Consider the following 16,149-nt stretch of genomic DNA (forward strand, 5'->3'; position numbering starts at 1 on the left):
GTCCACTAGTGGTCATCGCCCCGACAATTAACATACAAATCCTCTGTTATTTCTGTTCTCGACACATTAAACACGTGGGTTATAAATCCACCCTTGGTCCTCGTAAGGAGCGATCGCTCGCTGATCCGGGTCCAGCGCCGGTGTCAGGTTTCCGGGCAGGTATCCCAGACAGACCCTGGTTTGACTAATTACCCTAAAACATTGTGACGGCCAAGGGAGTGTCCGTCCGTATAGATGGTTTCAACGTCTGTTTGGAAACAACAAGTATACTCGAACTCAAAAATGTTTCCAATTCCTGTTAACATTTTTTCCTGGTATTTTACTGTTGTTTTATTTAATTTTGTTAAAGGTAAGTTAGTTTTTCATACATTGTCAAGATCCCTTGAAAATAAATTTAATAAAATGTATTGTGATTTTCAGATTTTTCAATTTAATTTTCGTATTTTCTTTTTTAAAATCTCTCAGCTGCACCATGTGACACTCTTAAAAAGAAAACTATAAAGTTAGTGCAAATGTGCATGTAAATCCTAAATTTGTTCTGTTATCCGTTGATTTTAATACTACTCAGGCTGGTATGACTTGATATGAATCCATTTAGACATATTTTCTTACTTTGAGAAGATGGCATATGTCACACTTGCCACGTTCAAAAGATTCCCTGAACCAGCAAAGGCGGTTTCTTTTATTTTAGTATTTCCATTTTTAGTAAATCTGAGCATGAATCATTCGGTTTTCTTTTTCAGCAATTAAATGACCAATGTTACATTGATATTGATAGGTCAGTGTGAAGAGACAATGATGCTAACAGCAGGGCGTGAACCTCAGTACGCCACTTCCCCCGGATATGACGATGATCGGATGTATCAAGGGTTAGAATTAATTATAAGTAAATGTTTTATATATTATATAAATTAATTGCTAGTTTATCAGCTAAACAAGTGAAAATTAAATAAGTTCTAGCATTATCTTATGCAGCTTCAACACTTACAGATTTCAGAAATGAACTGTCCTCTATGTTCTATTCCATGGACCAAAGTTTGACCAAACATCTTTAAAACGCAAGGTTATCCGCGAAAGTAATGAAACGGCTCTGTAATCAACTTTCAGGCAGTTTGTGGCCCATGCATTGCATGATATCGCCAACACGACCTGACCTCTCTCAAATTCCCAAAGGAACCTTTAAGAGTATCCTAGAGAAAAATTAGCTCTCTTACGAAAATTATATTTTTCCCTTAGGACATTGTTTTGAAGGGTAAATCATAAATGACCTGACCGTTGAAAACATCAATATCAAGAATATGAACTCAGAAACCATTGGTTTAACATTTGAGTGTGAACTATTAAGACAATGCACCTAAGACGGTGGAAAAAGCCGCATTGGCACTCGAATAATTGCATGTATCCAGCAAAGATTTTAGTATTTGTAAAAAAAAAATTATCCTAAAAAATGCGAGGGAATGGTTATCCCTGAAGAAATTTAAACTAGGAATCGATTTAACTTGTAAACGTCATTAAATAAGGTTTTATTAAGGCTATCTTTTTCAATTATTTTTTAATTATTCAGATAGACAAATTCCTTTATAATGACGATTGCCACCTATCGCCTGAAGGTCTTAGCGTCTCACGTTTACTTTAAATTTAGTAAATCCAAATTCCATAAATACCTCATCCGATATCGAATGTGTTTCTTAGCATAAATTTAATTTTCAAACATTTCAAAGTCAAGTATTTAGTATAATTTGTAGTTGATTGTATGCACATTAACTTTGCAGGGGTTTGAACTGTCGGTGGGAAATTCAGCCGATGCCTAACAGCAGCCTCGTATTCAGTTTAATGATCAGTGAGGTCCCCTGTTTCTCAGGAGACTACATAAAGCTGTACAAAGGTTAACTTTTTCAACATTCAGTACATTGATAATTTATTCTTATTCAAGAAACATTGCCGTAATCTTGATTTTGTTTCGGTAGACAACGAGACGGATGTTATAAATGGTGACAGTGTGTGTGGGAGGGGCCGGACCTTCGGACCTGTGACGTTAACCGGTTCCTCACTGGTTGTTGTCTTCGTGTCCAAGACTTCAAGGTTTTCTTTCTCGACGAAACAAGGATTCCGCCTGCTGTTCCTGTCTGCGGCAGATCTAAGTATGAAAGGATAAAGGAAGCATTGCAATCGTATAGGATCAGTTTACGCTAAGATTATGTTATGTTCACATGACGTTTACGGTAACTTTGTTTTGGCTTATTTTAGCTGACGGTGGTTGCCAAGGAAGACAAGTTTTATTGGCAGACGACACGGCTCGTTATATTTCATCGCCTAATTTCCCAGATTTTTACCAATCGTAAGATCGTTTGTCTTTTAATATACACAATAAAAAATCAAATAAAATGAGATACGTGCATGGTTTTACTTGCGTTTCCTTTACCATTTCAGAAATGCAAATTGCGAGTGGGAAATTAAAGCTTCGACCGGATATGACGTCAACATTTTGGTTTTATTTTTAGATATTGAATATGACGAATTATGTACGTTCGACTATTTAAGCTTTTATGAAGGCAAGTAGGGTCAATATTAGTTATTGTTTTAGGTTATTTAATTCATTTTATATTCTAATTATATAATATTACCCCTTTGATATAATTTTTTGTCTATTTTCTATTTCCCACAGGTTCTACATCCACTACAAATTACCTGTGTTCAGAAAACAACTTCAGTTTTGGGAATATTCGGGGCAGGGACTTCGTCGTGTCTTTCAGTAGTGACGACTCCGAGAACAGACATGGCTTCCTGATACGATACAAATCAACTGCGTCTTCTAAAAAAGGTGGTATTCATATATTATGAAGACATTTATAAACCATTTATGATCTTACAAAAAGCCCGAGCGAAAAAATCTTCGAATGATGAAAAAATCTTTTTGTGATACCTGGTAATTAAATGTTTGCGGCATTAAAAAAATGACATAAAATACACGAAAATTGTTCAGTGTGATGCTTAATAAAGGCCGACATTTTGTGATTTCATATATAAAATATTTCAGATTGCACTCAGAGTACGGCAGACATTGTTTTTCTTTTGGATTCTTCCGGAAGTGTGGGAGAAACTAACTTCGTCTTCCTAACCTCCTTCATCGGCGATCTGGTTTACGACTTCAACGTCGGACCGGATGTCGTTCAAGTTGGAATGGTAACCTTCGAATCAAACGTCACCAATCACTTCAATTTGAATCAGTATGCCACAAAAGAGGAAGTTATAAACGCGACACACCAATTACCCTACAGTGGAGGGCGAACTTTGACAGACCTGGGACTTAACCACACGCTGTGGCATAGTTTCACCGAAGAAAATGGCGCGCGATCTCACGCCACACGGGTCCTTCTGGTATTCACAGATGGTGCGTCAAATCGACCCTCTTCAACGCGAGCCGTGGCAGAAGAAGTGAAACAAGCTGGAATCACCATAATCTCTGTCGGCGTAGAGTCCGGCGTAGACCCGACAGAGTTGTTCGCCATTGCATCCCACGAAGAATACGTGTTCCGGGCTACCTCGTTTACCGACCTTGAAACAATCAAGTATTCGCTAGAGAGCATCATCTGTAAGATCATCACGTCTGCTCCTTCTAGTCTCACCTTGACTACAACTACTAGGTCCTCCTCCCTTCATCCGCCGACTCTACAGGCCCCAATCCTGTCGCCAAGTATTCCGGTATTGGCGCCACAGGTCTCGTCCACTGACACCCAGTCATCAACAGTAGGCGGCAATGACACAACGACTTGTATAACATCATCTGATGTATCGTCATCCTCACCATCATCTGATGTATCATCATCAGACATTGCTCCAACAGGAACCGGAAGCACGGTTGAAATGACATCAAGCTCACCAGATGGCGTCTCGACATCTGTACTCAGCTCAAGCTCGTCACGTGTTTCATTGACGTCTAGAACGACACAGCAACATATTTCCTCTGAGAGTGTCTCCTCCACTACAATTCAATCAGGTCAGCTGAAACTAAGCTTGTGAAGACGTCATCATGCATTATTACACGAGAATTAAAAACAATATACTTACAGCCATTTTTACCCATTACTCTACAGAAATGGGCAAAAATGGTTGCATGGTATTCAGTAATTTTATAATAATGGATAATGACGTCTTCGCAAGAGTTAAATTTTGGTCTAGTTTTGTTCTGTACCTTATAAAATTTGAGTTGTGGATTTGTCTAATGCATATGACACAAGATGGCAAGACAATAGAAAGATCATGAAGATGTCAGACTCAAATTCCCATAGGTGACGATTAGGCTGTTTCTTTTATATAACGTACTAAGGTACATTAACAGTAATTTAGTTAATTTAACTTATTTATTAACTTAACCTATTTATTAAGTTGTTAAAATATAGATGTAAAAAAAAAACAATACAATACTCTTTTTGATTGTTCATGCGGGTTAAGAAGGTAGCGATCACTGCAGAAACAATGTACATAACCCGCTAACGCTAATAAAGCTTTAAATACAAACATGAGACTCCCTGACATATCAACAGACAATGGTACAGGGCCTTGTGGGTCTCTTTTTTTTCTCATATACATAATCAAAACGTACGCAATGTGGGTTTTTTTTTATTGCAGGTATCAATTCAAAGAGCAACCAGTCATCAAATTTGCCTGACGTCAAGGGTACGTGTCACAAATGCGATAAACCATCACGATAATCTGAAAATTGTTATACATGTATATGTATTCTGATGGCCGAAGTCTTTATGTTGTATTAACAAACACTGATTAGTTTTATCCTACCACCGACTTCCTCTAATATACTGAATTAACTGTCACGTCATTTAATATCTTAATTTACAAATTTGATTGCGCCAATGACAGAAAGTCCTTTCCATTTCTATATTTTTCTAACCGTTAAAAAACTAAACTCGTGGTATTTGTATATATAAACAGGTGCCTTCTAACAATTAATTTCGAGCAATGTATACTCTAACAGAAAACACGCTGTGACACTGTTCACTGAAAAAGCGACAACTTTCCAAACATCCTTTGCTACCAACATCTTACTGACATTTAAATCTTCCGGGTCATTTCGGCAGAGAACATTACTCACTGACAAGTAAACGTCTTAATTGACATTAAGAATCCATTTTACGAAACACAAGACGGTAATTTCACTGACATGTTTTAATTTATGAACTGCCGCTTATTATGTCTGTCCCAAGTATCTGCTTCAACCACATTTTGCTTTATATATCGATAATCGTACCTACCTAAGTATTTGTGTCCAAACTGAATTCATGTAGAATTTAAAAAAAAAATCGCCCAGGTTATCTGTTTGAAACGCCCCCTCTATCGAGTCTACGTGGATACGTGTACTCGTTTTTCACTGATATGTATATGTATTTATTAAATCCACAACAAGTGATGGAAGTGGTAACCTGTGACATACTATATATAAAACTTGCTAACTGAAAGACAACACGTAATCATCTTTCACCAGATTTCCAACTGAATTATCCGGTTATTGAAATGATGTAAATGGCGGGCGGGCGGCTTCCAAAAGGGTATCCTTTCCCGTTTTGCACACATTTGATAATTGGGTATAGAACAATAGGTGTGAAGTGTGTTGTGATAGCAATTATAGTCTGCTTTCGGTCAAAGATTTTACCTGGATTTTTACCTGTGTTTTATCAGCGCCTTTATGATGAAACAAGAAGAATAAAGACATTTTGTTGTGTTTTAGGTCTATTAAATAACTAATAAATATCACCATTTTTTTTTTCATTTGATAAAATAAAGATAATGATATTTTTTGTCTTAAATTTCCACTCACTGCCCATCTTTACAAAGATAAGATGTTGTGAAGATGTTGGGGTACTCCGTGTCTCTTTTTACAATTTGGTTGCAAAATATGTAAAACGCATGCTTATAATTGGTTGATTGGTATCAACAGAAGGAATATTGTGAAAGGAGACAGATCTTTATAAAAAAAAATATTTCAATCTTTGAAGTAGCGACTTTGACAGTAGTTCTTATGACATCACCGCTTTAGTATATTGCGGGTCACTTTATGATTTTTCAGATTAGTACTAAGCTAAATACACGAAGCACAAACATTTCCGACAAAAATGATTATTCTGATATTGATTCGTTAATTATAAGTTCTTATGATGTCACCGCTTAAGTATATATTGCGGGTCACTTTCTGGTTTTTCAAATCAGTGGCTAAATACATGAAGCAAAAATAATTCTTACAAAAATAATAATTTTAATATTGATTCGATATACTTTAATCTGCAGAAAGTGGAACATGCATGAACTAGGTCCACATTTGATAGGTTTTGTGAAAATATATAACAGCTTTTGAAGCATATAAAATTGCCTATTTATCATATCATCATACAATTTGTTTATTTTCTTCGATTATTCACGCCAAAGCATAAATGAAAAATATTTTGCAGCGTTTTTGCTAGACACATTTCCTCCATTTATGTTAGCAAAAGCAATTATTGAATATTAAGATATATTTTCTCTTCAAACTTTTAACATATACTTCTTATAGACAGTAAGTTAAAGAAATGCATTACATATCCAACATTTTTGCAATAATCTTTTTTGTTTAAATAAAATAATGAAATTATTTATGACCAATTGATGTTTGAAATAAAATTCAAGAGCATGAATGTTAATTGTTATGTAAATGTGCTTTTATGCATTTTATATTGTAACATAAAATAAATGTAAATATCAGTTGCGAGTAGATATGTTTAATTTATTTTATTGTCGATTGGCCTCACAGGAACTGTGATATAGACTATAGCAATTAAGCAATTATCTCACCTGATCAAATTCCCGTTTCGCACACATTTTTTCGATACATAATTTTCAAATGTGTGCAAAACGGGAACAAACCCATTAAATAAATGTTTTATTACCTAATTCCTTTTTTAGTTTTCAATGTTTTTAATTTGCATATTACAGATGGTCTTCTAGCCATTATGCAATATACGTTGTTTTTTTTTCATCGTTTACATGCACAAAACCTGCCGCATGCTTTAACAACATCTCAAATTAATATTAGTTTACACAAAGAAGGGGGAGTCTTCAACCCATTAGATTTACCTTATATGAGGCTTTAAAACTGTTGACACTATTTGAAACACCATTTGGATAACATTGAATTTGGTTTCACCAAGTACAGAAAACAGCTTACATTTCCTGAGAACTATCGAAAGGATGAAACATTAACATACATGCGTTCTGAAATGGTTTGCCGGTCAAATAGATCGCAGTCTATTGACCGGCAGTTCAAAATAGATGCAAATATTTAATTTGTAATAAAACAACAAAATCCCTTTGATTAGGTAATAAAATTCATTATTAGTCCCAGAGTCCTTCCTAACCCCTTACCCAATCTATGATAATATTTAAAAACTTTAAACTCGGCTGTGAATTGTTTAAATCCTTATTCTTGTGATAAGTGTGCGTTTATCACAGCAATGTACATTTTTTGATTGCCTTTTATCAGACATCTTGGACGAGTTCGTGCCCACCCGGGACATAATCGCCATCATTTCTGTGTGCACGGTCTTCATCTTCCTGTCCATGATTTCCTGCTGTATCCTCCTGGGGCTGTGCGTGACGAGGCGGAGGCAGAAGAGAAGAGAGGGGAGGAAAGGGAGGGACGGTGAGAACGGGGACAAGAATTACCCCGTCCCCGTGGTACACGCCAGGGCCAATAACATACACGTGCATTACCATGCTTCCATGTTGACGGATGGAAAGTGATTAGAGTTGTCCTTCTTGGAACAACTGTGAACTGGTCGTTTCTTTGCGCCGTGAAATTGTTTGCATTTGTTTTAGTGTATTATCAATACCATGCCGTATTAATAGTTCAATTTTTGGATTATCCATTCATTTCATTATCAATAAATTGTTTACAATTCAGTTTGGAGTTCAATGGTTTTTAGGTGTCCAAATCAATACTTGAATCTTTAACTCTATACATATATATATTGCTTTGTTGTCATCATAGAAGGAAAGCAATTATGGTGTGATACGCATCTATTCTTGGACTAGAGAAATCATAAAGTTTTACCGTAACCCTGTCGGGGAGCTGAGTCAGAGGTCCGACAGAACTGGGACGGCTGCTCTCTTTCTTTGGACCTAATGTAGCCTACATTCTGATTTCATGCCACCAATGCATTCATTTCAGTTCCAGTGGATTATCTAAATTGGCTTTTACGAAAAAAGAATCGACGAACAAAGTCGTTATGTTGAGCCAATAATGATTGTTTAGTGCAAGTCCTCAATATAAAGAGTTGCCACGCTCAGACTGCGATTGAAATCGGTCCCATTTTATGGGCGTAAAATCTCCGGGAATCTGCTTTCTTTATTCAACCATATTGTCCTCATCGAAGTCGAAATCAGACACACGCCTTATCTGGTGAGGAATACATCGATAACAACCTGCTGAATGCAGACTCCAGGCTCAAATGAGCAAAAAGTTTAGAAAATTGTTAAAGGTCTAAACATTTGCTTGTTTCCCAGTGTGATTGCAGAGACATAAATAACATGTTATTTATGTCTCTGGTGATTGGGAAAACATTTTTTCAGCCGTATTGTATTCTATAACACTTTATTTATAGTATTTAGTAGATAAACTGGAAACACTTTAGTTTTTATTTCGTTTTAAATCAAATTGTTCAGAGAGTTATATACAATGTATTCTTAATCAAAAGTTTATCAAACCGTTATAGATCTCCGCAAAATATACAAAATAAATGTACCTTCAGGATTTATGAAACCAATATTATACGTGTACTTGTTTAATTCGCCAAGATATCAACAGTTCATCCACACGGCGAATACCACCCAGGTATCAGAGGCCAGCTCGAGATGGTGTCATAACAGATATACATGTACATACGTTTGAAACACGTGTATATACGTTTGCAACACGTGAACAATACCTTTGGCATTGGATAAAGGATACCTGTAAACATGTGTCTGGTCATTGACCATTCTAACTGCTTTCAAAAATGAAGCTTAATTGTTGCATCTTACAGCATATTCAAACAAACGATTAATTCTTAAACAAATTACTGTATTTTGTCGTTTGTATTGTAAAATACGTGTATTTCACACTTTTTGATTGAGGCAGAGGGGGAAGGGGGCAACTTACTAGTTGACTAGTTGTTTGAATATAGTCTGTCCCCAAGATATTTATGCCACGCATTTTGACGATTTCTTATAAAAATTAAAAAAAAATACATTTGCCTGTGAGAAAAAGTGCAACTGAAATCGATGAAAGAGAAAATTTCCAAGATATCTTCAATGACACATTATCGTTTTTCACTCTTAAAAACTCACGGAAACGAAAACCTCTTTCTTACGGAGATTTATAATGGGGAATGTTTATAACTTTTCTCTGTTCGGAAGTAACTCGGAATACCTCGCACAATTTTTCAACTTCATAATCCGGGCTATTTCATGGCTGATGCAATGCAAAATTCCCGTAGACTTTTTTTTAGCTGTGTATTGAAACCTGACAAGCAAAGGGGAAATCTTAGGATTTTTTCATATTATTGAATAAACATCGTTTGAACCCAGAGGTATTTATAAACATAGAACAATTTAAGAAAATGTACGGCAAAAATATCTTGAGACAGACTTTAACATTGATTGATTGATTAAGAAATTATTGCTGCTTTATGGTCCCTAAAACTTCTATCGTTGAAAATTAAAGTAAAAATCAAACTAATTATCATGAAAACTAAAATGGAGAAGCCTCAATATCATTTACATCTTGAGAAGTGACAGGGCCTTTTGACCTTCTTTCCTGGTAATGTTCTGATGGTGCTGAACAGGAAGTTTACCATACATATATTAATCAGAGTACTGACAAGTGCAAACACGATGCGTAGTGTGCAGTTCTCTTTATTAAATTGCTCTTAAAAAAGAACAGTAACAAAATGACCAGGTCTAAGAGTATTGCTAAACTTGATAAGATTTTTCTTTTCTTCGAGTAAGCTATAAGATTGTCTTTACTTTGGAAATGACCAGGGCTAGACTCTCTAATATTTTTCATAAGTTACTTGAAATCACCAATCTACCTGTATGAATACCAGGTACAAGATTCCTCAATTGACACATGACAAAATAGCAGGTATGGACAGAATAGATAAAATTTATTACGTAAAATAACATATCACATAATCCAAGGCATACTACAAAGCCGAACATGAACCAATGTACATTGTAACAAGAAATATCAATACTGGCATATAGCACTTCTCAGTGACCTGGACTCTCCTTCTGTTACAACAAATAAATACATTAAACAGGGTAGCTCATGGCTGGAGCACTTATACACAAAACAGAATAGCTCATGTCTGGGTCATTGAATACAGCTGATTTGTCTCATTAACTTGCTCCCTGCACTAAATACATATGTTCTGTCGCTTGAACAGGTTCAGTGCTGAAGCACTAAGAAGAATTCTGTCACATGAACAATTTCTGTAGTTCAGCACTAGAACAGTTCTGTCTGTTGAACAGATTCAGCACTTCAGCATAAGGAACACTTGTTTTGTCACTGAATAGGTTCTGTGCTTAAGCACTAAGAACAGTTGTTTATCAGTCAAGTGACCGGCTACAAAAATGTAAGTTCAAAGAAGTTCAGTTTACAAAACAGTTTACTTTAAAGGGGCATGGTCACAATTCCGGTCGAAAATTATTTCCGGTTTTAATGTTTACAATGTTTTTAGTAACGCATTTGTAATAGTCAACCAAAATTTGAGTGTCAATCATTGAGTTATAAGTGAGATACATACAATACAATTCTTTGCTATGTAAACAAAGCGTACATCATGTTTTGTTTGCATTTAATATGTTGAAGTAAAAACTCCAGTTTTAGATCTAAAATTAATGTGATGAACAATAGGAACTGTTACTTAATGCTCAAAACGAATTAGAAGATAGAAAAATCAGCTTGAAAAAGAACGTTTACTGGTATATTGAACCAACATAAAACAAAAACAGGACACAACCCTTGCATACATGAAAAAGAGTTGTAAGCTCTGTATCTTGCTTATACCAGGTAGCTTGATGACTGACTCTTAAATTTTGGTTGATAATGATAAATGCATTTCTAAAGCATGTCAAATAATGAAAATAGAATAATAAAATTTTACCAAAATCATGACCATGTCCCTTTTATTATGGAGCAAGATTAAAGTTGCAAAAACATTTTCATTCAAATATGCTTACCAGCAATTCAAATCTCACTCTGTTTGAAATATATAAAAATATTACCAAATTCAAAATTCTGCAGAATCAAAATGTTTATACATCTGCAACTTTCAAATATGGACAATGGAGTGATATTTCTTAAATATTAATTCATTGAACTTAACAGGATATTAAATGACAAGATTCTTCAACAAAGATTTCATTTTCCCTTAATGCCAAATCCTTAACAACCAAACAAAATTGATTACAGAATATTACACTTTGCAACAGAGTTTACCATTTCTATTGAGTTTGAAGGAATTCTTATTACACATGTTGTGTTATAGTGAAGTTTCATACAATTATAATTCAATGAAGTTTATTTTTATGATACTTCTAACCTTATTTTTACTGAGATAGCGGAGATAACTGATTATATTCAGACTTGTGCTTGATAATGTAGTTCACTACAGAAGGATGTGACAACATATAAATGCCCTCTCTTTCCAATCCATGGGTCCTGAGTTTTGGAGATGTCAAACATTTGTCATCTGATCTACAAAGGTTACTTTTACAATTAATTGGGAAGAGAAATATAGGAGATTTACCAGTGATGGATATATTATGCTGTGCCTGGTCAGACAGTCCTAACACTAGGGCAATGTAACAGCAAACAACTTATCCTCTCAATCACTGTTTCAATTAGGGGAAGGAAATGTAGGGCGAAGCAAAACAAGAAAGATCTGTCAATTGTCCCCTCTAATTTACATATGTACCTACACTAAACTAATTAAGACTTGCTGTTTGTTAAAATTGTCCTATGAAGGTTATTGGAAAGTACAATATAATGATGATGTAATTGTTTTAGATTCAAAGGTTTAGTTTGGCAAACTGAGCTACATAAAGAATAAATAATAGTCAATCCTGCATTAATACTTTACTGATCAAATCTGAGAATAATTTCAGGAAATCTAGAGAAGCTTTCTAGATGTTGATTTTTCTTTCCAGCAACTTTTCACCTCCATCTTCTAAAAAACTGTTAAAAAGGCCTAATCAACAGCACTGTCTCAAACATAAACAATAGGGAGCTTATTTTGTGATTATATCCTCCTTTTGATGAAGTAAGAAACCCATTACCTATTAATTCATCAGGTGTGGGTGCCTACAAAGCAGAATTCAATAATATATGAATGCGATAAATATTCTATTAATCCCAAAATGTGTGCAACTTCTTAATTTCAAATATTCGAACAAATCATAATTTTTCCACAATTAAAACAGATGTTTTGTTTTTTTTAAAAGCCATATGATCTATAAAAATATACAGAGAAACCACATGATATGTTCATTACATTGTCAGAGCTGACAGCGTCAGAGCTATAGTAAAATAGTAAAGCTTTTATCGCACAGGGAGACACATTTCTGGTCAGTATTCACCGGTAGAGGACTTAACAAGAAACAATTAATATATCGAATACTTGTTTAGCTAAAAGAAAATCTACTAACAAAGTGAAATATCAACACCTTATCATTTAACAATCAAAACATTAAATATTGAAAAAGTAATATAAAAAGCAGAAAAGGAAAGTATATTGACAAGTAATGCTTAGTCGCCATTTAGCTCACTTCTTCAAAGGAAGCTGGAATGAATGTTATGTACAAACCCTAACACAGTCTTGTAACACAGAAAGAGAAGAAGCTTAACATACAGCCAATCAATACAATAACCAACATTCACAAACGTTTCAATACAATTCAAAAAGAGCCAACAAGAAATGGAAAATGGAAAAAAAAAATCCAAGGCTTTCTTCCTGAAATGAAGCACAGTTGTAACATATAAAGCATGGGCTCAAACAGAGACCTCACTGCACCTGTTTTAAAGTATCTTGCACAATACTCTCAGGATTATCTCACATACAGCTCAAGGATATATCTATTTTTGAGATACCTGTATCTGATACCCAACTCAACGATGCTGTAAACATATCTTATTTGGCATCTGATACACAACTCAAGGATGCTGTAAACACATTTTATTTGGCGTGTACAATATTTGGCAGAAAATAATTTTTCAGCAAGTTTGCGTGGATTTGAATTGGCGTTTTTCTGAATGTGCTCATTCTAATACATATATGAAAAGCATTTAGCTTAGATGTACTTGAATTAGCTGAAGCTGCATTCCACCAAACACACTAAAAAAGAATACACAGCCAAATGTAATACGTTTACAGTATTTTTTTTTAGAAATATCTAGCACACAGCTTGATGAACCTATTTTATTTTATATCTCACACACAGCTTTGAGTTATAACAGTAACATCATGCATGAATATGAGCAGTTGCATCACATGACTTGGACTCTTGTGACCACCCCGGGGATATACCAAGAATTGTTGATTTAGATCATAAACATAAGGACAGCTTGAGTTCATTGCTTTAAACAGTCAGTGCTACGTCTCATCTCAAGCACCGACTCTGACTTCAAATTGAATAAAAAATGAATAGGAAAAAAAATATCATTTTTGTAAAGAGTTTGGAAAATGCCTCAACAAGACTACTTGTAGAATTTGACCTCTAGAAGACTTCTTTTGTTCGATCAATTTACCCACCTTCTTAGTTTTGCTCCCTATTCAGAAGAAAAATTAACAAAACTTCCATACTGTTTATACAGCAAACAGGAATTCAAAAATGCTTGTTTGAATAAAAGGTTTCAAATACTCACAACATATTTACACACATTCAATGTTTCCTTTTTGGACAATAAATGACCTTTTAAACTTTCTACAAGCTTAATTTTTCAGGTTTACAACACAGGGGCTTGTTGAAAAGTTGTGACCCCCTTCAGAGAAAACTCAAAATATGAATAAATGAGAACTAAGTTGCATCTTCTCTCTTACTGTAATAGCTATTATCAAGGCAGATTATCATTTCTCATGCAGACGACTTAGTCATTGCAGGATTTTTTTTATAAGACCCCGTTCTAATTTTTGGTAAAAGTTATTTTTTAAACATGTAACTTTTAAAATGGACTACTATGTTCCTTTAATTCTTATCATTTTGTTTTAAGAAAACACCTCTTTTAAAAACAAAAAGGGAAAGATGAATGGGAAACACCAAAACGAGCAACTTGTACATTAAACAAATAATGCTTGTCAAAAAATGTCATGATCGACTGATACACTAAACTGAGTATTTCAGTACCAGACACTAACCAAGCCTGAAATAGATATGTTTCTGTTCCGTACCATTGCAGTACAAATCATTGACGGCAGTGGTGGCATTAATCTCATTACTTGACCTTCGATGGTCCGACATGGATACTACGAATCATCAATGTGACGAAAAAGCAGACTTGTGACGATGAATAACAATGATGCGATGGGTGCTAAGCTTGGCAGGTCATGGTCACTCGTTTGGCAAATCGAATATCTCTATCAACAAAGGTTCTATACTGTCCACCTTCATTTTGAGCAACATTTTTGTATGCACTTCGTTAATATTTCGAAGATCAGTCAGTTTCATAACAATTTTGGCAAACATGATTTTATCCTCCGGAAATCTTCTCTCTACGTATTTTTGTAGGATTCCAGCATAACACTCTTGTATCTGCTGAATCTTGTCATGTTCTAGAACACCCTGCCTGTCCGCCGAGAACAGAGACAACATGATCAGAAGCTTCAGTGCCAACAAATCTCCATGAATTGTCCGCATTAGAGACTTGATGAACTTGGAATAAGTCAAGAACATGTTGTAAGTTTCTGAGCCTCCAGCTTTGAGAATACTGGCGCTGACAGCCCCTACTTCACTTTTCACTCCTTCCTGTGCTTTGATGCGAGAACTCATCATTTCTCTCAGTCTTTTCATTTCCTCTTCATTGGGAAGTCCCCCCATCTGACCAGCCCCACTAAATGCTTCCATTCCTTTAGAAAAAGGTCGATTTGTTAGATCTGTCTGGGACAATTGCCCTGGATGGGATTGCCCAGACCCTGATTCAGAACTTGTTGAGGGGCCTGGAGGTTTGGACAAACACTTCATGGTGCTGAAGCTCCATGACTCCGTCTCAACGTTGTAGTTTATCGCCGATCTCAACATCATAATCTCCACAACAGAACCCTTCAAGAGAGCTATCTGGTCTTCTTTACAGATCATTTTAAAGAATTCAATGTTTTTTGCCACCTTGATAATTCTCCTCACAAAACCTTCAGCTAAGTTCACAAACTCTGTAGCATTTGTGGGTGGAGCTTTTATGGAAGTTGTTGTGTTGGCCAGAAAGGAACTCTGTTCATGTGCAATCCTCAACTCATTGAGTATACACTGGTCAATCTCCGGTAAGTTAGCCAAGATGTCTGCCACGATTCCCTGGGATTCACTCCAACTTGGATATTTGAGCTCTGACGAAGAATCTTTTCCCTCTGGGTATTGTTCCACCTTCATTTTCATAAGAACATCAAGTTCTTTGTCTGATAAGTTTGGAAAGGACATTCGCAGGTTATGGAGATTCTGTGAACGAATGCTATCCTGCAAGGAATCATTGACGTCTTGTCTTGAGGCAGCGTAAGTGTCTTCCGGTGGAAGCTGCCCATGTTTACGTAATTTGTTTATAATGATTTTCTGCTTTCTTACTTGTTTCTGCTCATCATCTTAGAAAAAGAGATAAATAACATAAAGAAATCAATTGCCGCTATCAAACAAACTAACATTTACTTCATAAACATGTTTGACTGAGAATGTTAGATCCAAGAACACAGCAAAACTTGACTGCAGTGGATCTCCAGAAACTCTTGAAAATTGTTCACTTTAACCATAATTCAGGGAGTACAAAGTCACCTCCGTAAACATAATTTGATAAATTTGCCTTTCTTAACAAAAAATTAAAAATTAAAAAAAGTGGATCAAATTGTGTAACAAAATTTGTTTTTG

At 35.3% G+C, this 16,149-nt stretch overlaps 2 protein-coding genes and 1 long non-coding RNA gene across 14 annotated transcripts in view; 2 read left to right on the forward strand and 1 right to left on the reverse strand.

The window, feature by feature from the left end:
• The first annotated feature begins 210 nt into the window (after positions 1-210).
• On the forward strand, positions 211-4,020 carry LOC105347140 (uncharacterized). The gene is made up of 8 exons (XM_034446209.2): positions 211-349; positions 779-869; positions 1,773-1,885; positions 1,968-2,141; positions 2,248-2,338; positions 2,431-2,552; positions 2,666-2,821; positions 3,038-4,020. Exons 1-8 carry the CDS (start codon positions 235-237, stop codon positions 4,018-4,020), a joined length of 1,845 nt encoding a protein of 614 aa, XP_034302100.2. The 5' UTR covers positions 211-234.
• A 422-nt stretch (positions 4,021-4,442) lies between these two features.
• LOC136273196 (uncharacterized) lies at positions 4,443-7,947 on the forward strand. Its single transcript, XR_010711411.1, has 2 exons — positions 4,443-4,677; positions 7,529-7,947. It is a non-coding gene; the product is annotated as an uncharacterized lncRNA (long non-coding RNA).
• Positions 7,948-10,173: 2,226 nt separating this feature from the next.
• The window catches only part of LOC105347138 (vitamin D3 receptor B), a 48,580-nt gene continuing 42,604 nt past the window's right edge, over positions 10,174-16,149 (reverse strand). For all 12 annotated transcript variants that reach the window (XM_066077480.1, XM_034448472.2, XM_034448476.2 and 9 more), the window contains one exon: positions 10,174-15,869. In XM_066077480.1, coding sequence (XP_065933552.1) covers positions 14,635-15,869 — 1,235 coding nt within the window. In that variant the 3' untranslated portion in view covers positions 10,174-14,634. The remainder of the gene's footprint in view (positions 15,870-16,149) is intronic.

Source organism: Magallana gigas, chromosome 2 (genome assembly GCF_963853765.1).
Source record: "Magallana gigas chromosome 2, xbMagGiga1.1, whole genome shotgun sequence".
In the NCBI taxonomy this organism is placed as follows: domain Eukaryota; kingdom Metazoa; phylum Mollusca; class Bivalvia; order Ostreida; family Ostreidae; genus Magallana; species Magallana gigas.

What these genes read in the sequence shown, in the direction of transcription:
- LOC105347140 (XM_034446209.2), top strand. Translation starts at nt 235, where the DNA reads ATGGTTTCAACGTCTGTTTGGAAACAACAAGTATACTCGAACTCAAAA. An exon ending in TTTATTTAATTTTGTTAAAG is followed by an intron (nt 350 to 778) that starts GTAAGTTAGTTT and finishes TGATATTGATAG; the next exon opens with GTCAGTGTGAAGAGACAATG. An exon ending in GATGATCGGATGTATCAAGG is followed by an intron (nt 870 to 1,772) that starts GTTAGAATTAAT and finishes TTAACTTTGCAG; the next exon opens with GGGTTTGAACTGTCGGTGGG.